The 23,939-nt window shown below is 41.0% G+C and overlaps 1 protein-coding gene across 2 annotated transcripts in view; it reads right to left on the reverse strand.

Moving 5' to 3' along the window:
- Window positions 1-4,002: 4,002 nt before the first annotated feature.
- LZTFL1 (leucine zipper transcription factor like 1) overlaps window positions 4,003-23,939 on the reverse strand; it is an 89,875-nt gene continuing 69,938 nt past the window's right edge. For both annotated transcript variants that reach the window (XM_060022337.1, XM_060022336.1), the window contains 9 exons: window positions 16,356-16,480; window positions 13,544-13,738; window positions 11,751-11,811; window positions 10,594-10,665; window positions 9,254-9,319; window positions 9,090-9,167; window positions 6,358-6,534; window positions 5,241-5,344; window positions 4,003-4,139 (listed from right to left, as the gene is read on the reverse strand). In XM_060022337.1, coding sequence (XP_059878320.1) covers window positions 4,121-4,139; window positions 5,241-5,344; window positions 6,358-6,534; window positions 9,090-9,167; window positions 9,254-9,319; window positions 10,594-10,665; window positions 11,751-11,811; window positions 13,544-13,738; window positions 16,356-16,432 — 849 coding nt within the window. In that variant the 5' untranslated portion in view covers window positions 16,433-16,480 and the 3' untranslated portion in view covers window positions 4,003-4,120. The remainder of the gene's footprint in view (window positions 4,140-5,240; window positions 5,345-6,357; window positions 6,535-9,089; window positions 9,168-9,253; window positions 9,320-10,593; window positions 10,666-11,750; window positions 11,812-13,543; window positions 13,739-16,355; window positions 16,481-23,939) is intronic.

Here is a 23,939-nt window from a genome sequence, read left to right on the forward strand (position 1 = left end):
ACACACCTATGGTCAATTAGTCTTTGACAAAGGAGGCAAGAATATAAAATGGGAAAAATCCCTTCAGCAAGTGGTGCTGGGAAAGTTGGACAGCTGCATGTAAATCAATATACTTAGAACATACCCTCACACCACGCACAAAAATAAACTCAAAATGGCTTAATGACTTAAACAAAAGACATGACACCATAAAACTCCTAGAAGAGAGCATCGGCAAAACATTCTCTGACATAAACTCTATGTTTTCTTAGGTCAGTCTCCCAAGGCAATAGAAATAGAAACAAAAATAAGCAAATGGGACCTAATCAAACTTACAAGCTTTTGCATAGCAAAGGAAACCATAAAAACAAACGAAAAGACAACCTACAGAATGGGAGAAAATATTTGCAAATGATGCGACCGACAAGGGTTTAATCTCCAAAATATATAAACCATTCATACAACTCAACAAAACAACAACAACAAAAAACCCAATCCAAAAATGGGCAGAAGACCTAAATAGACATTTCTCTAAAGAAGACATACAGGTGGCCAGTAGGCACATGTAAAGATGCTCAACATCACTATTTCTTAGAGAAATGCAAATCAAAACTACAATGAGGTACCACATCACACTGGTCAGAATGGCCATCATTAAAAAGTCTAAAAATAACAAATGCTGGAGAGGGTGTGGGGAAAAGGGAACCCTCCTACACTGTTGGTGGGAATGTAAGTTGGTGCAGCCACTACGGAAAATGGTGTGGAGGTTCCTCAGAAAACTAAAAATAGAATTACCGTATGATCCAGCAATCCCACTCCTGGGTATATACCCAGACAAAACTATAATTCAAAAAGATACATGCATTCCTATGCTCATAGCAGCACTATTCACAATAGCCAAGACATGGAAACAACCTAAATGTCCATCGACAGAGGAACAGATAAAGAATATGTGGTACATATATACAATGGAATACTACTCAGCCATAGAAAAGAATGAAATAATGCCATTTGCAGTAACATGGATGCAAACAGAGATTATCATACTAAGTGAAGTAAGTCAAACAGAGAAAGACAAACACCATATGATATCACTTATATGTGGAATCTAAAGTATGGCACAAATGAACCTACCTATAAAACAGGAACAGACTTGCAGACATAGAGAGCAGACTTGTGATTGCCAAGGGGGAGTGGGGGAGGGAAAGGGATGGACTAAAGTTTGGGATGAGTAGATGCAAACTATTACATTTAGAATGGATAAACGACAAGGTCCTACTGTATAGCACAGGGAACTACACCCAGTCTCCTGAGATAAACCATAATGGAAAAGAATATAAAAAAGAATGTGTGTATGTGTGTGGTTGAGCCACTTTGCTCTATAGCAGAAATTAGCATAACATTGTAAATCAACTATACTTCAATAAAAAAATAAAGATGCAAACATCTCTATTAACCCTTTTCAACTCATCAGAATGGAAATAACAAATAGCAAAGGTTTTATAAAATAGCATAACAAATTCAATGTAGAGCAATACTTTCCATATCAGTTATATAAAATATAAACAAATGATCATTAAACATTAATATGACTCAAATGTAATACATAATGAGAAAAAATGAACACTTAAATATTGAACAGAAGAGATTAATAACAAAAACCCTTTACAGTTTACTTTTGTCAATAAAGGGTCTGAGTCATAATTTAGCAGGAGCCTTGAATATTTAAGCTAAACTAAAGCTGCATTATAACAGCCACAGTGCACAGTCTATACAGCTTCGCACACTGAAAATTCAATCAGGGCTTGAGGCAACTTTCTTACACACCCAAAATACAGCAACTAAAAAGGCTTTCTTTCTTGGTTAAATGAGATAAATCTTAAGACTAGGAAACATTCAATAAATAAAAATTTAACATTGCATTTTGCTAGGCACATAAGTTAACACACACACACACACACACACACACACACACACACAGTGACAAAAACAGGCACAGAAAGTATTTATATGTGGAAGAATCATCACGTTAATTTATGTCAAAGAATATCATGTTTGTTTATCTTAATGCAGGGCCTAGTTAGGTTTTAAGGTTTCATAAATACTTTTGAATTACTGAACTGCATATATAAAATATTTAAAAGTTGCTACCGAAAAAAAAAGAAAACAAAGTTGAAATTCTACCTAGCAACATAGGTTTCTCAACATAACTTCCTTCCCTATGGACATCAAACTAAGAAACATATAGAGAGAAAATAAATGGTTTTTGAAAGATACACAAGCCATTTAAAGAGGTCTGTTTCTGAATTACACAGAATATTCTGGTCTATAAAAAATGGAATAGTTTTCAGAGAGAGAATCAATTTTTGCCTAAAGAAATATGGGGTAAGACTGGAACCCTCAGTGAAAGCTCTAAAAGGACACAGAACCCAATGAGTGACCTGAATAGTGAGGGATGGGTGAGAAACAACTATGCAGTAAGTGCTGGCTTGTTAGTGGATCTTTTCCCCTCCCTTCTCTCATTCATTCACCTTTTTAAGACTGCCTTCTGTGTCCTTTTGGGGGGAAATTATCTTACCCTTCATCATTTGTTCCTTCAGTACTTTAATATAAAACCTACAAGAAAAACAACAAATTCAAGGCTAGTATTAAGAGCTTGAATAAAGATATCAAGAAGCCTTATCCTTGGATCAATAAACTCTTCTTGGTAAATAAAATCTTCATTTGTGGAAGTGGGATGACCTTTCTTAGCAGACGGCATTCATTTAGGGTGTGACACTCTGCTTTTGGAAGTGGGAATAATTACTTTCTAAATAATGTAATAAAAGTAAGTACTTTCCTTCTGAGGCATTATTGCTTTATGGACTTTATTTTGTTTATCCTTAGAGTATATTGTTGCATTACACAAGTGCAGATATGATACCTAACTTCCAATGATTTATTCAAAATCATACAAGAAAAAGCAGGACTAATGGAAATGTAATCAAAACCTCTTGAAAATGCAGTTACTGTAGATACACATAAATAAATAAACTGTAATCAAAAGTTGAATCTGAGGTCTGGTAACTGATTTTATGTTAAATAGAGGTCTTTTAAAAATTGTTCTTGGGTCTTCCCTGGTGGCGCAGTGACAGGAGGATTCTTAACCACAGCAGGATTGAACACGGGTTCGATCCCTGGTCCGGGAAGATCCCACATGCCATGAAGCAACTAAGCCCGTGCGCCACAACTACTGAGCCTGTGCTCTAGAGTCCGTGAACCACAACTACTGAAGCCCGCGTGCCTAGAGCCCGTGCTCCACAACAAGAGAAGCCACCGCAATGAGAAGCCCACTCACCGCAACAAAAACCCAATGCAGCCATAAATAAATTTATATATTAAAAAAAAAGTGTTCTCATTTAACATAATTTAAAAGAATATTCTGGAAACTGAAGTATAAAGATTACATTTATTCTGAATCCAGATACTTTCTCAACTGTATAAGTACAGGATGGCTCTGCCTTCTCCATTAGTAATACGGACTCGAAAGTTATGCTGCAAAAAATGTCTGACCCTCCTCAGCATTTAGCTAGAGAGACCAAAGGAGTTAACCGAAACCTCATGTTCACTGTTAATTTTCATTATAATTGGTAAAAATGATGCCTATAATAGATGGTATTCACATTTTCAATAGATTCATATTTTTTTGATGATCACATATAGAAAACAAATTAGATTTCATGTTAAAAAATAAGGTTTATTTGTAATAACTATCTTTAATAATTATATATTTTTCCTCTGGGGAATGCACAAGTACAAACAATGCTAGCTTTAACATTTATTGAAAAGCCGTGCTCTTTACACTAATGCAAAAGGATAAGCCTCTTCTTTACTATAAAGAATTCTCACTGCATTTGAACTAAGATTCTGGAGCACTCAGCAGAGAAGAGTTTGGGATGACAGGCCAGAATCAGTCAGTAGGTTTTCTCCTCAATTAGGTAACTGAAATAGGAACTCTAGTTCTAAATATCAGAAGCAAAGTCTAAATATTAGAAAAATAAAGAGAAGGAACACAACAAACTGCTTCAAATACATGCCTGAGGTGAGAAACAGCTTGTACTTTCATGTAGTGGCAGCTTCCAGATGAAATCTTCTTCAGTTTTTAATCTTCAGGTTCATATCTGGAAAGAGATATATATTCAATTAACAGCATAATGTCATGATACTTTTTGCTGTTGTTGTTGTTACCAAATAAGTTTACCTGAAACACCTCCAGTGACTAAACCAGTAATGTTGCATTTTTCACTTAAAATCACTGCTACGGTAGAAGTCAGATACATTCAAGGCATGACGAGGGTGACTCGGGATTCCTGCCACAGGTGGAGAATGGACCAGATAACTGCTGAGATACCTTCAGGTTCCAAGTTTCTACATGTGGCATCTAGATCTGTGATAGCTTAGCAGATTAGGGATTCGGCGGTAATTATGGTAATTATCTAATCGATGGCCTGATGGACACAAACAGCTGATATGGCTTTGTGAGTACAGGGTTAACAGACCCTCTTCTCTAAGGAAAAATATGATCTGGGATTCACTTTCTAGCTCTAGTACCCTGGAACCCTGCTAAAGGTAAAATGTCAGCTGAGTTTCCAGGCAGAGCCACTGATGACAGAAATGACCCCAATTAGAAGACTCCATCTGGACCAGGAGAACTGTGAACAACTATACATCCATGGCAGAAACCACGGCTTCGGCTTCCCTAGAGTTGAGTCCCTCCCTCCCGGACATGTCCCTGCCTGGGCACCACGTGGCTGGACCAAAGACACTGGTCCTATATAGGGCATGGAACTTCTAAGCCACGCTGGCTCTGGCACCCACGCATGGACTCATTTTCTAGCACCTAAATTGTCATGTGAGAGCACAGTATGATCAGGTTGTGGGCTGCAGCAAGGACACCACTGAGGAGAAATGCCCAATGCTGCCCTATGTGCTTGCTGTGGTTTCTGTCCAATATCCTGCTAAGAGAATCCACGGCCAGAGTAGCCTAGTGTAGCCCTGTGTGAGGCTAAAGGTTCAGCTGAACCTGAAAAGAAACGCTGGTGGGTGTTACAGATGAGGCCTGGCCAAAACCCCTATGCCTTCCTCAGACACAGCCTTCTGGACTGAATGACAGAGCAACTCCCCACCGGCCTGACCTCTCCAGACACAAGGTTAGACTTAATGAAGGACAGACATCAACCCAGCAGGGAGACAATCTGAGAGACAGGATCAGTATGTCTTACTTCGCCAGTCTTTTCCTCAGGTCTTTGATTTGGTCATTCTTCTTGGTGAGAATCTCTTTCATGTTTCGATAAGCTGCTGTTTGTTGGAATTTTTTCTCTAATTCCTGCATAGTGAAAAATGTCAGCCCATTAATAAGAAATAGTTAAGGAAAGAAATAACATATCTGATGAAAATATATATTTTGCCCTTATTTTACTAATATTGTGCTTATTTTATTTTCTAATTTTTATTATTTATTTATTTATTTTTGCAGTACGCGGGCCTCTCACTGTTGTGGCCTCTCCCGTTGCGGAGCACAGGCTCCGGATGCACAGGCTCAGTGGCCATGGCTCACGGGCCCAGCCACTCCGCAGCATGTGGGATCTTCCCGGACCGGGGCACAAACCCATGTCCCCTGCATCAGTAGGCAGACTCTCAACCACTGCACCACCAGGGAAGCCCTATTTTCTAATTTTAAAAAATATATACTTATATAAAGTTAAGACTATTCAAACTTTAAAAATACATTCTTTCAAATGGGAAGCTAATAAAATAGTAACATTTCCCAAGTACAATATTAGCAAATAACTCAAACATACTATGCCATAGACATGGCAAATCTATTTGAAAAAGTAAATTCATTTTCAGGTAAAATAAGCATGCTCTTTTTTCCAAATCCCAAAATATTGCCAGTATTTGAAGAGGAGGATTTTAAATTTAATTACATTTTAGCTCCCATACTCTTAAGAGTCTAACCCCTAAAGCGAAAAAACCAGTTCTCCACATATCTCATATAAATTAAGAAAAAAGTATAGAACCCTTGAGAAAAAAGCCACTCATCCCTCTGCCAGACTGTAAGAGGGCTGATCAGGAAGAGCAAAATGGGTGCTCAGGGTGCCGGCTGTACGCCACCCTCAGTGGAGTATTCACCATAGAACAGAAGGAGTGTAGGTTTTTATTATCACAGATATTTTAGTGCCAAAGATGGAAGAATTTCAGTGTCCCCAAATGATAAATCTTTAGAACACAAATTGCCTAATACCTTGACAAAAAATGAAGTGAATCTGTAGTTGTCCAACGTTTCCCTTAGTTACACTGCATTCATCACTTAATCGGATATAAACAGACAAATCTGACCTTTTCAGCCATGCTCAGCTGCTCCTGCACCCTGAGTAGGTCATGCTTGGCTGTCGCTAGATTCTCCTCCAGGGACTTCTGGTTTTCTGTCTGGTCATTAAGTGTCTTCTGAAACTCACTCTTTAAAGCAGCAACTGTGTTTTCCAAGTCACTCAAGTCTTGGGTCTTTATAAAATCCTATGAAAAATACATACACTCACATGATTTCATGCTGACATCCTAAACAGTAACTGCTTTAGATTCAGCATCACAGGTGATGGAAACAGATGATGATGTGTGTTGCGTGTGCATGTCAGCATCCCCCGCCAGCCTTCTCTGCCACTGCAGCCCAGTCAGGGTCACCAGCACACCCAGTTCACCCTCAGCACCCAGTGCACTGTGTCCTGAGCACAGCAGACCACACTCAGTGGTCACTGATTTCCAAGTATGTAAAATATGATTTATGAACTGCTGGAATTCCAAAAGAGGAACAAGAGAGGTGGGATCCTAAATTTGACAAGATTGTGTTTCCCCAAGTTGGGGTGGCAAATAAGCTTCATTTTTGAAAAGTCAAGGTAAAAAAATCCTGGTGAAGAATTTTTAATGATACAGATGGAAAAATAATAAAATTAATACAATTTATACAAAAAATGTAACAGACATGTTTTACAATATTATGAGAGCCTAATTAATGCTTACTGATTATATGGCTTGCTAAATTTACAAGATTTTAAGTTTTTTACATTAATTCAATATGCACATATTTGTACACTTCGTCAGTGTAATATAAGCAGCTGGATCTTCTCTCTACCTGGATCATGTTTTTAACTAGACAAAATTTATAAAAGACAAAAGTTATATTAATGACAGGAAAATGGTCTATAATTGCTAACTATGAAGACGAAGCACTACTATCAACAAAAGAAGAATTCCTTACTTATTTTTGAAATCTGGTTTTTAAAAAGATTTTATTTCACTGCATCTAGTGAAGGCCTGTACGCATTTTGCTTTTGCCAAATCTTAAAAGCAAAATTGGAGCAAAACCTTCAATGGCTTTTAAAACAAATTCATCATCTGAAAATGTTGGTAACTGGTTTACTTTTGAGAAACTAAAGCTGTTCTGGAGTATTTAGCTGTTTTATGGTCCTTGGTATATAATGATTGAAATTTATGGTCCTTGGTATATAATGATTGAAAATCATATATATTTCCTTTTGTTTTAGCCATATAAGACGCATCTTTTTATTTAAAAAATACCTACAGACTGGGCTTCCCTGGTGGCGCAGTGGTTGAGAGTCTGCCTGCCAATGCAGGGGACACGGGTTCGTGTCCCGGTCCGGGAAGATCCCACATGCCGCGGAGCGGCTAGGCCCGTGAGCCATGGCTGCTAAGCCTGCACATCTGGAGCCTGTGCTCTGCAACGGGAGGGGCCACAACAGTGAGAGGCCCGCATACCGCAAAAAACAAAACAAAAAACCTACAGATAAAATAATGTAACGTCTGAGACTGGCTTCAAAAAAACATGGGGGGGAACTTCCCCAGTGGCGCAGTGGTTAAGAATCTGCCTGCCAATGCAGGGGACACAGGTTCGAGCCCTGGTCCGGGAAGATCCCACATGCTGCGGAACAACTAAGCTCGTGCACCACAACTACTGAGCCTGCGCTCTGGAGCCCGCAAGCCACAACTACTGAGCCCATGAGCCATGACTACTGAGCCCGTGAGCCACAACTACTGAGCCTGCGTGCCACAGCTACTGAAGCCTGCGCGCCTAGAGCCCATGCTCCGCAACGAGAAGCCACCACAATGAGAAGCCCACGCTTGCTGCAACTAGAGAAAGCCTGTGCACAGCAATGAAGACCCAACGCAGCCAAAAAATTAATTAATTAAAAAAACCCAAAAAACATGGGGAGAGGGAGAAGAAAGTAGAGGTAAATATGAAACCAGACTGGCCACGTCTTGATGACTGACTGGTAAAGCAGAGTGATGAGTACCTGGGGCGCATTACACTATTCTCTCTACTCTTGTATATGTTTGAAATTTTCCATAGAAAAAGTATAACCAAAGTCTAATGAAGTAAGTTTGGGGATTGTTTAGTAGACATTTACAATGGCACTACAACCACTAGAAAAGCCAGTGCTGCAATGAAAATTCACTCCAATGGTCCTGCTGACAGGATCCTATTACAGCATCTAATCTCAATGGAAAGGCCAAAGGAGGCAGAACTGAGCACACGATGACTTCCAGGGCAGAGTGATACTCAGTCATTCCATTCAGACAAGCTTGAAGAACTTCACTGGATTTCACTGTATTACAGAAGCACAGCTAGATATACGTGGATTAGAAGATGCATGACGAGTAAATTCATTCTGTTTTGTCACACTCACCGAAGGGAAACTTAAGTAATGATAAGTTCTGTATAATAATAACTAAAAACTCTTCCTTTCTTCCCGTTGTAATTGGAAGGGCAAAGTGAAAGGGAGAAGAACTTTTAAAAAATAAATTTAAGCATATCTCATATGCCAATGGGCTCTGGGATATGTGAAGTACATGAGCTGTGTATCTGCCCCCACTGCCCTCAATAGGCGCTCACCTGGCCTTTCCTGGACAAGTTTGTCTCAATGCAGAACTACAGTGGTGGCCTCCCTCTCAGGGAGTGGCTGGCTGTGGGGCATAATACTGATAGTAGCTAAGACTTAATATAAGTTTATAACTCGATCATCTAGAAAATGTGAAAATGCTAAAACTGATTTCACCTTCTGAGTTCCTTGATCAAGCTGTAAATCTTGCAGTGCTCTTTCTAGTTTTGACTTCTCATCCAATGCATTTGTTGCCTATAATCAAGATTAAACAAAATACATTCAGTACTTAGTCTGTAAGTAACTCTTTCAATAATTTTGTTAAAGTATTTCTCAGTTACCTGTGTTTCAAGGGTCTTCAGCCTTGACTTTAATTTCTCATTCTCTTCTTGAAGTCTTAAAATTTCCTTTGTGAGTAAATTCAAGTTTTATTATGTTAGCCAAAATATTTTTAATCCTTTGTTTCACTTAAAAATTTAATTTTTATATTAAATTTAAATTACATAAAAGCTCAGAAGTCTGCATGCCCTGGTTACTGGTAATATTCCAGTTTTACCCAGCCCACCAGCCTCAACACGTATGAGTCATCTCTGGCTCTAAGACTTCTAGTTTCTTCTTTCACAGTCTCTCAGGCTTTTTGCAGCCCTCTACTCTCAGCCTTTTTGCCAAGTCCCTCTCCCCTGCCATCTCTCACCTAGCTGATCCTGCAACTCTTGGGTTTGTTCTCAGCCTACACTGTACACCACTTGCCGCTTATCCTCAAGACACAATCTTCATCATTCCATACCCTGTGCCCAGCCCCTAAGTGGTTCCAACTGAGCTGAGGTCCAAGGGCCTTGCTCATCAGCAGCTCCGTCACAAGCATCACCTGTCAGTGCAGTCTCACTTCTTACTATACCCCAGCACATGCAGCATCGCCCAGCTGGAGAGCCTGCACTCTGCTCCAAGGCATGCCAGCCTCCTCTCTGCCTCTGACTGCTGCCCACTCTGTTCCTCTGCTGGCCATACCATTTCTCTTCCCTCTGACAATTCAATCTGCTACACCTTTCAGCCCAGCTCAGGCACCACCTTACCCAAGAGCCTGTCCTCAACTACTCTTATCCACATGGAAATGTGTCTTCTCTGCCACCCTGTGGCACCTTTGGCACCAGGTTAGTGGCAACTGTGGCACACAGGTTAGCATTCTGCTGCCTCTGTTCCTAGAATATTAGTTATCCCTTCCCAATAAGACTACAAGGTTTTTGAGGGCAAAAGGCCAGGTATTACTTTTCTTTTTATGTAACAATATCTAGCATAATGTTGAGAACACAAGAGTCATGAAAAATAGTTGTATATCAGTAATTAATCTTTATAAACCTCTTAATTAAAAAATCTCTTCACTGTTATCACAGCTCATAAACTTCAAATGTCCATCAATAAACACTTTCCAAAATTCTATGCTCTTCACTTCATTATGAAAAGATGCAATCAAGAGCTGCTTCAGGCTCTCTGGGAGTTAAGTGTGGCCTCTTCTGGCCCACCAGGTACCATTCAGTACAACTACTGCAATGGGCTAATTACCCTCAGTGGACCAAAGCCTGAATCAACACCTTCCACCCAGTCTCTCTACCCTAGAGCTGGGCAGGCAGCGAGCATATATCCTTAGAGAGTTTGCCATTTCTCAAAATGATGGCAACATTACCTTGTTTAGGAGTTCTGCTGTTCCACCATCGTTAAGTGGAGCAAGTTTTGGCTTTATGTTATCTATGATGGGCTGAAACAAAACAAAGAAACCAAACTGAAATCACCACTGAATAAAACATGTGTAATCACTGAACCCTTGTACTTTCTAAGTGGAAGACACTGTGTAAACATATTCACTGAGATATCAGCTAGATTTTCATTGGTTTGGATCTCTGCTACGTCCTAGTGCTTAGGACAGTGCCTGGCCCACAGTGCCCAATGCAAATTAGAGATAAAAACAAAACCCATCCTCCTTGTATCTTTAAAAACAAAAAACAGGTGGAAGAGAAAGGAGGGAGGGAAGGTACTCAAAGCCAAAGCTGATAAAGATCCTAGTATCTAGAGACTGGGATTTTAAACTGTGGGAGCTAAAACAGATTTCTGCATGAACCCCAGAAAAATTGTAATAGTGATGAGGATTTAGGTAAACTACACTACGGATGAGTAACTTGACACAAACATTCTGGCAGTTTAGCAATATGTATTAAAACAAAACAATTCATGCCCTCTGACCTAGAAATTTCTTAGCTAGAAATATGTTCCAAAGGAATAATTAGAAAATTGTTTTGTACGTGTATGTTCATGGATTGATCTTGGCAGTGTTTTACCATGTAACACCACAGAGGATTTCTGGTGCATCTACACAATGGAATGCTAAGTGGTCACTACAGGTAATGAGAATGATTAAAGAGACAAGCAGGTAACTACCAGTACTGTCTCCACTTGACAGATGAGGGGAACGAGGCTCAGCCATCTCAGGTAACCTGCTCAAGGTCGCACAGCTGAGGAGTGACAGTGCCAGGATGCATGCCCCCAACGCCTGTGCTCCGCATCATCTGAGTGAAGAGCTTGCATGGCTGGGAGGCGGGTGGAGTGCGGGGATGTTGTATGCATGCGCATGCGTGTGTGAGGTAGTAGACAAAAACAAGTTTTTCATAGTTACTTCCAAAACTTATCTTTTTTCTCCTAAAAATCTGAGAGGCAAGCTTGGAATTCTGCTCTTGAGTTGAATGCTTTTCCTTGAGAGTTCTCACTTTAATCTCTGAATGCTCTGAGCAACTTGAGGATTTTAAACACTGGCTATTAAGGTATGGACTTATAAGGACCAAAAATTACCTTTTTATTTGAAGATGTAAATTCTGCTTTTTCAAATTCTGCAACTTGTTCCAATAATTCTCTTGAAGACAAAAACAAATAGGAAAAAGAATTTGTTTAGAATAGATTTGTATCATACACACAAGAAGAATAAAAGCAGGACTTCCCTGGCGGTCCAGCGGTTAAGACTCTGTGTTCCCAATGTGGGGGGCCCAGGTTCGATCCCTGGTCAGGGAACTAGAGCCTGCGCGCTGCAACTAAAAAAAGATCCCGCATGCCACAACAAAGATCCCGCGTGCCACAACTAAGTCCTGGCACAGCCAAATAACTAAATAAATAAAATTTAGAAAGAAAAAAAAGAAGAAGAATAAAAGCACTGGTACCAATCTATTACACGCCAGAAACAACAGAGCAAGATGAACAAAACTTCACCACATCAAAAATATTTAGTTACTAATGGTCGAGAACCTAAGTTCCATGCACTCAAATTTGAATCTCCATAGCACCTACTATTTTGTACCTACTGAGTGTACAATATAAGCGCTAGAACTAAATTACAATGTTAATACAACTATGTCTGAAATTTGTAGTCAACGCTGTATTTTTGAGGTGCTAAAGGGAAATTGCTCTATAATGTACATTGTTAGCTAGTAGAGGTTCAAGGAAAACTGAGTTTTAATAGAGTAGCCTCAGAAAAATAAAATTAGTTCACATCTACTGGAGAAGAGTGTGGTAAATTCTCAAGGAAGACTGATGGTTTGGGGGATCCACCTGAACATTTCCTTTTATTTGCAAAGGTACCTGGGGGCTGACTATACAAAAGCTTACAGAGTGAATGGCAGTAACTACTCTCCTAAGCTTCTTAATAGGTCAGTTTCTCAAAGTTTTCTCACCAGTTATCTACTGACAGTTGGTGAAGCTAAATGGTTTCCTTCCCTACCCGAGGCCACAGCCAGTGTTGTTAAGCACTGTCCGCAAGCCGCGCTGCACCTGTGCTTAGCAAACGGCCCCTGGGCTCGGTATCAGTCTTTCCAGATCTCTGGCATGACTTTTCTTAGACTGAGTTTCAATTTCATTGATTTTACCATATTTTTAAAAAATTAATGAGCTTTTTGATATAGTTCAGATAATGAAACTTTTTTTTACTTTCCCTATTTTAAAGATCAGTATATAATTTTAATGCAGTTATTTAGAAATAAACTTCCAATACTACTAAGTGTGATTTGATGGTATTTGAATTAACTTTTCAACTGTTTCATAATCTTTTTTTCTTAGTTGACCTATCTCTGAAGACTTGTTATAATACTGATCAGGCTAACCAGAGATACCATATGGAATAATTACTTATAGCCTTAAGAGCAATCTCATAAATCTCAGAGGGCTTTATAACACCTAGGAATAGTGGAAACAGGGCATTTTGAAGGGGATGCTGAGAGGCACCTAAGAGATCACTTAGTAACTGGATGCTCTGCTGTTACCTTACCCAAATTTTCTCACACACCAGGCCCAAGCAAAGCAGCAAAGATATTCACTAACTTTTTTTTTTTTTTTTTTTTTGGCAGTACGCGGGCCTCTCACCGTTGTGGCCTCTCCCGTTGCGGAGCACAGGCTCTGGACGCGCAGGCTCAGCAGCCATGGCTCACAGGCCCAGCCGCTCCGTGGCATGTGGGATCTTCCCAGACTAGGACATGAACCCATGTACCCTGCGTCGGCAGGCAGACTCTCAACCACTGCGCCACCAGGGAAGCCCTCACTAACTTTTAAGTTCATGCTTGGGCCTCTATTGTCATAACTGTGGATACAAATTTTAGTACCTGTTTTCAAGTTCAGAGATGTCTGTCTGTAGCTTGAGGTACCACTTCTCAGCTTGTGAGAAAAGCTGCCGCAGAAGTAGCACATTGGTGTAGGCCGTGTTGATGAGCTCAGACTCCACCTCGCTGTGGACCACGGCCTGTAACCCATTCAGGACTTCAGAGACTTCATCTATGGTGAAGGTCTCCTCCACCAGCCTGAAAAACAACCACAATCCAAAATCTCTGAATAAACAACAACAACTATTTACAAAGTAAAACAAAACTAAGAAACCCACATCATGTCATCTGAGGCAGCGGCCCTCAACCTTTTGTGGAAGACAACTGTTCCATGGAACTGGGGGTGGGGGTGGGGGGATGGTTTCAGGATGATTCAAGCTCATTACACCTATTGTGCACTTTATTTCTATTATTATTACATTGCAATGTATAATGAAATAATTATACAACTCACCATAATGTGGAATCAGTGGGAGCCCTGAGCTTGTTTTCACTTGCCACCCACTGATAGGGTTTTGATATGAGTCTGCAAGCAATTGATTTATTATGGTCCCTGTGCAGTCAAACCTCTCTGCTAATGATAATCTGTATTTGCAGCTGCTCCCCAGCGCTAGCATCACTGCCTCAGCTCCACCTCAGATCATCAGGCATTAAATTCTCATAAGCACAACCTAGATCCCTCACGTGCACAGTTCACAGTAGGGTTTGCGCTCCTATGAGAATCTAATGCCGCTGCCGATCTGACAGGAGGCGGAGCTCAGGCAGTAATGCGAGCGAAGGGGAGCGGCTGTAAATACAGATGAAGCTTCACTTGCTCGCCTGCTTGCCTGTCGCTCACCTCCTGCTGTCCGGCCCGGTTCCTAACAGGACATGGACTGGTACCAGTCCATGGCCCAGGGGTTGGGGACCCCTGATCTAAGGGTTTAAAGGGTTTAGTGAAAGTCCCTCTGGAAATTATCTTCTTTATTAATAAAACAGTTTGAAAATAATTTAAACTCAATTAATTTTTGATGTCTATTTAAATGATTAAACTGGTTCGCTCTTCAAATGTGCACATCCTTTAATACAAGTATGTGCTCAGAAACATTCCCCAAACTATCTACTTTTTTCTTTAGCTTTTCAGTGAAAAACTTTAATCTCCCCTAAAATTAGTTTTATCACATTTATTTCATAAGTCACCTGAGAGGTGTAATTTCTCCTTTCTTTATATCATTTGTCTAGCATTTCGATGACTGAATGACCATTCACGTTAGTAAATGCCTATAAGAAAATCAATGGTAATTATATATTGCTTCTCTTTGCATTCTTGAGACCCGAAAGAAAAAAATCCTAATTTAATTAAAGCTCCATTAAAACAAACATCATCATCAAAAGGATTTAAGATCGACTCTTCCACAGAGGACGTTTGTGTTGGAAGGGAACTCTTGAGCCATGTTCTTCAATTCCGTCACTTCACAGATGGAACACAGGCTCAGAAGGTGGCGGTGACTTGCCCATGGTCCCAACTCCACAATCATTTCCAACAATCTCAGGAACATGCCCAACAGCTGAATCCTTGAGAAAGCTTCCACGCATGCCTCCTACGATCAATGACAGTTTTATAGTAACACAGTCTCCTCCACTCCCTGCCTCCAGCCTCAAAGTGTTTTATCCCTCAGATGCTCAGCAGATGAAGAGCTACAGCCCCGACCTCAGGTTATCTTCTCCATCATTCCAAAAGGACATAACGAAGGGAGTTACACCTAACTTTATTTGATTTACCATTCTTTAACGTTTCATTTACCCAGCAGAATTTAACCACTCTAAAAAAACCAAAACTTTATTTTTGATGCAAGTCCTTATTAAATATATTAACAATCTTTCTATATTCTTTAATAGAGCAAAGCAAATCTGCTTAAAAATGTTTTTTTTTTTTTTTTGAGCAACCCAAGTTCATTATTATGAACAGCAGTTAAGGTACTCCAATGCATAAAGTAAATAATGGGTACCTTCTCTGGCTGTCTCATAGACTCACCAATCAGATTGCTGCTTACCTCTGCTGTGGGTTAGGAAGCCAGATTATCAGATTAGAATAATGGATCGAACAGGTAACAGTCTACAGCTGAGGGTCTCTGCTATTGAGTGAAGTTAATGACTTTATCACAGTTACAGATTACTTGGAGACCTTTTTCATTTATGTCTTGACATTTAAGTGTGCCAAAATCTGATCCCCAAGTAATCTGATGTCTCTTTATTATTCAGTCCTTTTGGTTGGCTTCCCTATTATCCTCTATTACTAAATTTTCTATGGACTTTTATTATCTTCCACTATTGGTCCAACTAAACTAATTATCATCTCTTGCTACAAATCAACTAATAATTTTGGTACTAGTCAGCAAGCTTTTCATGGTTTCCTGCTGTTTTCTCTTCTTCTAATTCTTCAATATAAACTGCATAGGTGTTTTCTTGCTAACTGCCATGTCTTATGGCTCTAATCTTTTAATTAATAACTCAAGTAATTAAGGTTCTGGAATCTTTAATACAGCAAGCCAATCATTAACCCACAAGCACTTCACAATTTCCTGACTGCCCTTCTGAAACTTTGCAATCCCTCAATTATCATTATATGCATGTTTAGTAACAGATTGCTCCCACCACAATCTGATTTCTTGAGTATCACATATCCATAAGGCTTAGTGTAGCTGCTCTCAATGAATAATTGATCATGATATTCTGGCAATGGTTTGTAAGGCCTCTCTGCTACAGCACCCCCATACTGGCCACCAGAAGGGATCCATGTTCCTTCCCACTGGGTTTCCTTAGAATTCTCTGATACCTGCTCTCCTTGAGGTCTTGGAAGCAGGAATCTACGGTTTTGAGTCTCAAGCCTCTTTTTGAACGAGCAAAACGCATGTAATTAATAACTTCATTTTGATGGTGCTCATTTAGACCCAACTCTGCCTGAAAAAAAGAATTTAATTGTTAGTCTTGAAGATATAATAAAGGAACCAACAATGAAAACATACAGGTTATCCTGTGGTGGAGACTGGCAGATGTCCACTAAATTCTGTTCTTCCCATCTTCCCAGACACATGGCTGCCCAACTAGAAAACACTCCCCAGCCCTCTGTGAAGTCAGGTGTGGCCACATGACTACTTCTCAGCAATGGATGTGAGCAGAAGAATAAGAGCTATTTCTAAAGCCTGGGGCTTAAGACATGGGGCACACCTTTGCCACACCCTATTTCTCTGAAACCTGGGGGTGGTGACTCCCTGAACTATGCGGACAGCACAATGCCCTGGGGGCTGGGGGAGCAGCAAGCTGAAAGGGACTGGTATCCCTGGAACGACTTTGTGGAGCAGCACTGACCTCGTACCTAACTGTGATGAGCAGTGAGAGGGCTGTTAAGCAGGAGATAAATAAACTTCTGTATTCTTTTTTTTTTAATCTTTATTGAATTTGTTACAATATTAGTTCTTTTTTTTATATAAATTTATTTATTTTTGGCTGCGTTGGGTCTTTGTTGCTGCGCTCAGGCTTTCTCTAGCTGCGGTGAGCGGGGGCTACTCTTTGTTGCGGTGCGCAGGCTTCTCATTGCGGTGGCTTCTCTTGTTGCGGAGCGCGGGCTCTAGGCATGCGGGCTCAGTAGTTGCGGCTCATGGGCTTAGTTGCTCCACGGCATGTGGGATCTTCCCAGACCAGGGCTCGAACCCGTGTCTCTTGCACTGGCAGGCAGATTCTTAACCACTGTGCCACCAGGGAAGCCCAAACTTCTGTATTCTTTAAGGTACTGGGTTTTTTTCTTTCTTTCTTTTTTTAATCTCTATTACAGAAACTTAACCTTATCCCATCTCACACAGCTTTAAAAAATATATTTGGTTTTGAAATAGCCACTAATTGGTCTTGATTTTAAACCGGATGAGAGCTTGACAACTATAAGCTAGAAATTAATGAAGCTTTTTCATTTTATAGCTATACTGAAAATTAAAGAAGGAAATTATAAAAGTGAACATCTAATGCAGGGGACTGAATAAGTCAGGATTATCTTTATTTTAAGAATAACCTGTCTATGGGAGACAAAGTTCTAACTCTCATTCTCAGCAGTGTTGGGCTGCATTGTGGAGGCCAGCACCAAGGTCACTGGGCATGACCTCCTTCACCCCCCAAGCCCTGCACCATGGCTTTGCTGCATCTACATACATCCTTACCTTCTCTCAGCAGTTTCCATTCCCTGAGAACAGAAGTCTACAAGGGCCATGACCTTGCCCCTCTGGTTCCCTGAGTATCCCCGGGACGACTCATAGTGCCTGGCACACAACAGACATGTGCCTGACAAGTGAACTGAAAGAGTTTCTCCTTCTGAAGGCCATCATGGCCTTAATGTGTTCTCCTTCAAGCTCCTGGGGTACTTTATTTAACCAATTACTCCCTGTCTCAACTCTCTATAGGTTTCTTCTTCCCCTCGGACCATAGAGAAGACTGTGTACATAAATCTCACTCATGCTAAAAAAAAAACAAAACCAGAAACCTCCAGCTACTGCTGCATTTCTCTACTTCCCTTCTACCCTTGCTGTCTCCATTCTATATGCTGTTCAAACTGCCTTTGCGAAGCTCACCAGCAACTTCTTAATAACAAATCCAACTACCGTGGCCGATGCTTTTCTGTCCACTGACCTGCTCCATTCTTTGGCTGCTAACCCCACCTCCCTTCTTGATCTCACCTGTAGGCTCCTCTTGGGCTTGCCTCTTAAGTAGCTGTACTTCCCAGGGCCCTGCCTGGCGACCCTTACTCTTGTCATTCATTCTATATCCTCTCCTTGATGACATGATCTATCTCAAGGTGTCAACTGTTATCTATATGCATCTGACTCTCAAATATAACAGGCTGGCCTACAGACATGTACCCCCAACCACATGATGAATGGCTCTAACAAGTCTTTTTCTCCCCCACATTGTTTTTAATATTTCTACAATTCAACATGTTAAAGTTCAATAATTTAAGAATTACCCAAGATATTACAATGTTCTCTAATGGTCATTTATCCAGTAGACTAATGTTTCAGAACAACCAGTTGAGGTATTTTGACCAATGTAAACCAACACATTTGAGATATGTACTTACCTTAAATTTCATGACTTTACCTTATTTATTAAAATGGTAACTAAGATCTTGCCTTAGAGCTAGACAAAGTGAATGGAAAGATGTTTCTTACGTTTTGGTTTATACTGATTATTAGCCAACTCCCTGAACTAATGTCAAACATTAGAAATAATAATAGTAATGATGATAACAGCTAAAAGTCATTCCGAGGTTACAATGTGCCAGGCATGACCTCATTTAATCCTCAATACAACTCTATGATAAAGGTAGTATAAACCTGCTTTACAGGGACTTCCCTGGTGGTCCAGAGGGTAGGACCCCGTGCTCCCAATGCAGGGGGCCTGGGTTCGATCCATAGTCGGGGAACTAGATCCTGCACACCACAGCTAAGACCCAGAGCAGCCAAAATAAATAAATAATAAATTAATTAATTATTTTTAAAAAACCCTACTTTACAGATAGAAAACTGAGATACAGAGAAGAAAAATTTTCTATGCTACTGCAATAGGTAAGTGGGAGAGCAGGGATCTGAACCAGGCAGTCTAACTCCACAGCCCCCACTCAACTTGGCTGTTTCAAATCCTTTTTGGAAAATGTCAGAGTTTAAAAATAAAAGAACACAAACATGTTATAGTTGCATATGCACCTGAGTTGTGACTCACAACAAGACAGATCTCCACCAGGCATTTGAAAAAAGAACTGAATACTTACATTAGAAAAGATGTTATTTCTTATAGTCACATAAGTATGGGCAAGAATATCCTACAATTGGAAATAACTCAAAACAATGTCACATCTTGCTAAAAAAAATCCCATAAACAAATTTTCAATTATTCTTCCTTGTTTATAGTATTAAATTCATAAGGCCTCCATACACCCCAAACTCTTTCTCTAACCCCGTTTCCCAGGATTCTACCATAAGGACACTCTACTTCAGTCAGACTAGTCTGCTCATCAGAAGCATGATTTAACATTTCCTGCTTATACTTTCACTCTCATTACCCCAATCCTTGACTAAAAGTACCTCCCCATTCTTATTCAAGAATCTGAACCCAACCCAGCGGTGTGCTGGTAAATGCTTAACAACAGGCTTTTGGGTGGGAGGGGTATGAAACTGATTTGCGGCCCTTGCTGATTTCTGTGGTATAAAAACTCCCAGCAAGGCTGATTTCAAGCTACCAAGGTAATGTCACTGAATGCAGAGATGAGAAGTAATGCACACGATTGGCTCTCACCAGCCAGTACAAGCATGCTCCAGGAAATCACCAAATTCCTACCCATCCTTCAAGACCAAACCTGTTTTACCTACTCTGTGAAGCCTCCCAATATGCCCTCAGTAACTCTAGTTATGCCTTCCTCCAAAAATTAGCACACATCACCTCTGCTACTCATTTGGCAACACCACAGACTAATTACTACCTTGTACTATTAGTAGTCTTTTTTTCCAGATGTTGCTCCTTCAAGTAGACTGTAAGCTCCCGAGGGCCTGAATCATTTCTTATACCACACAGCTCCTCGTACAGTGCCTTGTGCAGAGTAAGTGACCAATTCAAATCTGTTATTTTCTCTTCAGTCAAGAAAAGTCTTGACTGTCCCAAGACCAAGAAGAAAAAATTACAAAAACTGAGGATGAACTTTAGGACAAAAGACAGAAAAGTTCCTCTAAAATGGATGGAGTGAAGAAAGGGAGCAGAAATAAGCAGCTGAGGGGGAATCGGGAAGATGGCGGAAGAGTAAGACGCGGAGATCACCTTCCTCCCCACAGATACACCAGAAATACATCACACGTGGAACAACTCCTACAGAACACCTACTGAATGCTGGCATTAGATCTCAGACCTCCCAAAAGGCAAGAAACTCCCCAGGTACCTGGGTAGGGCAAAAGAAAAAAGAATAAACAGAGACAAAAGAATAGGTACAGGACCTGCACCAGTGGGAGGGAGCTGTGAAGGAGGAAAGGTTTCCACACACTAGGAAGCCCCTTCGCGGGCGGAGACTGCGGGTGGTGGAGGGGGAAAGCTTCGGAGCTGCGAAGGAGAGCACAGCAACAGGCAGGCGGAGGGCAAAGCGGAGAGATTCCCGCACAGGTGCCGACTGGCACTCACCAGCCCGAGAGGCTTGTCTGCTCCCCCCCCGGGGTGGGCGGGGCTGGGAGCTGAGGCTCGGGCTTCGGTAGGATCCCAGGGAGAGGACTGGGGTTGGCAGCGTGAACACAGCCTGCAGGGGTTTAGTGCGCCACGGCTAGCCGGGAGGGAGTCCGGGGAAAAGTCTGGACCTGCCGAAGAGGCAAGAGACTTTTTCTTCCCTCTTTGTTTCCTGGTGCGCGAGGAGAGGGGATTAAGAGCACTGCTTAAAGGAGCTCCAGAGACGGGCGCGAGCCGCGTCTAACAGCGCATCCCCCCAGAGACGGGCATGAGACGCTAAGGCTGCTGCTGCCGCCACCAAGAAGCCTGTGTGCGAGCATAGGTCACTCTCCACACCTCCATTCCGGGGAGCCTGTGCAGCCCACCACTGCCAGGGTCCCGGGATCCAGGGACAACTTCCCCGGGAGAACGCACGGCGCCCCTCAGGCTGGTGCAACGTCACGCCAGCCTCTGCCGCCGCAAGCTCGCCCCACATCCGCACCCCTCCCTCGCCCCGGCCTGAGTGAGCCAGAGCCCCCGAAGCAGCTGCTCCTTTAACCCCCTCCTGTCTGAGCGAAGAACAGACCGCCCTCTGGGCTACCTACACGCAGAAGCGGGGCCAAATCCAAAACTGAGCCCTGGGAGCTGTGCGAACAAAGAAGAGAAAGGGAAATCTCTCCCAGCAGCCTCAGGAGCAGAGGATTAAATCTCCACAATCAACTTGATGTACCCTGCATCTGTGGAATACCTGAATAGACAACGAATCATCCCAAATTGAGGAGGTGGACTTTGAGAGCAAGATTTATTATTTTTTCCTTTTCCTCTTTTTGTGTGTATGTGTATGCTTCTGTGTGAGATTTTGTCTGCATAGCTTTGCTTTCACCATTTGTCCCAGGGTTCTATCCATCCATTTCTTTTCTTAAAAAAAATTTTTTTCTTAATAATTATTTTTTAATAACTTTATTTTATCTTACTTTATTTTATTTTATCCTCTTTCCTTTTTCTTTCTTTCTTTTCTTCCTTCCTTCCTTTCATTCGTTCTTTCCTTCCTTCTACTTTTTCTCCCTTTTATTCTGAGCTGTGTAGATGAAAGGCTCTTGGTGCTGCAGCCAGGAGTCAGTGCTGTGCCTCTGAGGTGGGAGAGCCAACTTCAGGACACTGGTCCACAAGAGACCTCCCAGCTCCACATAATATCAGAAGGCGAAAATCTCCCAGAGATCTCCATCTCAACACCGGCACCCAGCTTCACTCAACAACCAGCAAGCTACAGTACTGGACACCCTATGCCAAACGACTAGCAAGACAGGAACACAACCCCACCCATTAGCAGAGAGGCTGCCTAAAATCATAATAAGTCCACAGACACCCCAAAACACACCACCAGACGTGGACCTGCCCACCAGAAAGACAAGATCCAGCCTCATCCACCAAAACACAGGCTCTAGTCCCCTCCACCAGGAAGCCTACACAACCCACTGAACCAACCTTAGCCACTGGGGACAGACACCGAAAACAACGGGAACTACGAACCTGCAGCCTGCAAAAAGGAGACCCCAAACACAGTAAGATAAGCAAAATGAGAAGACAGAGAAACACACAGCACATGAAGGAGCAAGATAAAAACCCACCAGACCTAACAAATGAACAGGATATAGGCAGTCTACCTGAAAAAGAATTCAGAATAATGATAGTAAAGATGATCCAAAATCTTGGAAATAGAATAGACAAAATGCAAGAAACATTTAACAAGGACCTAGAAGAACTAAAGATGAAACAAGCAACGATGAAAAACATAATAAATGCAATTAAAAATACTCTAGATGGGATCAATAGCAGAATAACTGAGGCAGAAGAACGGATAAGTGACCTGGAAGATAAAATAGTGGAAATAACTAATGCAGAGCAGAATAAAGAAAAAAGAATGAAAAGGTCTCAGAGACCTCTGGGACAACATTAAATGCACCAACATTCGAATTATAGGGGTTCCAGAAGAAGAAGACAAAAAAAAAAAAGGGACTGAGAAAATATTTGAAGAGATTATAGTTGAAACTTCCCTAATATGGGAAAGGAAATAGTTAATCAAGTCCAGGAGACACAGAGAGTCCCATACAGGATAAATCCAAGGAGAAACACGCCAAGATGCATATTAATCTAACTGTCAAAAATTAAATACAAAGAAAACATATTAAAAGCAGCAAGGGAAAAACAATAAATAACACACAAGGGAATCCCCATAAGGTTAACAGCTGATCTTTCAACAGAAACTCTGCAAGCCAGAAGGGACTGGCAGGACATATTTAAAGTGATGAAGGAGAAAAACCTACAACCAAGATTACTCTACCCAGGAAGGATCTCATTCAGATTTGATGGAGAAATTAAAACCTCTACAGACAAGCAAAAGCTGAGAGAGTTCAGCACCACCAAACCAGCTTTACAACAAATGTTAAAGGAACTTCTCTAGGCAAGAAACACAAGAGAAGGAAAAGACCTACAATAACAAACCCAAAACAATTAAGAAAATGGCCACAGGAACATACATATCGATAATTACCTTAAATGTAAATGGATTAAATGCTCCCACCAAAAGACACAGACTGGCTGGATGGATACAAAAACAAGACCCATATATATGCTGTCTACGAGAGAACCACTTCAAACCTAAGACACATACAGACTGACAGTAAGGGGATGGAAAAAGATATTCCATGCAAATGGAAACCAAAAGAAAGCTGGAGTAGTAATTCTCGTATCAGACAAAATAGACTTTAAAATAAAGACTATTAGAAGAGACAAAGAAGGAAACTACATAATGATCAAGGGATCCATCAAGAAAAAGATATAACAATTGTAAATATTTATGCACCCAACATAGGAGCGCCTCAGTACATAAGGCAAATACTAACAGCCATAAAAGGGGAAATCAACAGTAACACATTCATAGTAGGGGACTTTAACACCCCACTTTCACCAATGGACAGATCATCCAAAATGAAAATAAATAAGGAAACACAAGCTTTAAATGATACATTAAACAAGATGGACTTAATTGATATTTATAGGACATTCCATCCAAAAACAACAGAATACACATTTTTCTCAAGTGCTCATGGAACATTCTCCAGGATAGATCAGATCTTGGGTCACAAATCAAGCCTTGGTAAATTTAAGAAGACTGAAATTGTATCAAGTTATCTTT

The sequence above is a fragment of the Delphinus delphis genome, chromosome 10 (genome assembly GCF_949987515.2).
Source record: "Delphinus delphis chromosome 10, mDelDel1.2, whole genome shotgun sequence".
Taxonomy (NCBI): Eukaryota; Metazoa; Chordata; class Mammalia; order Artiodactyla; family Delphinidae; genus Delphinus; species Delphinus delphis.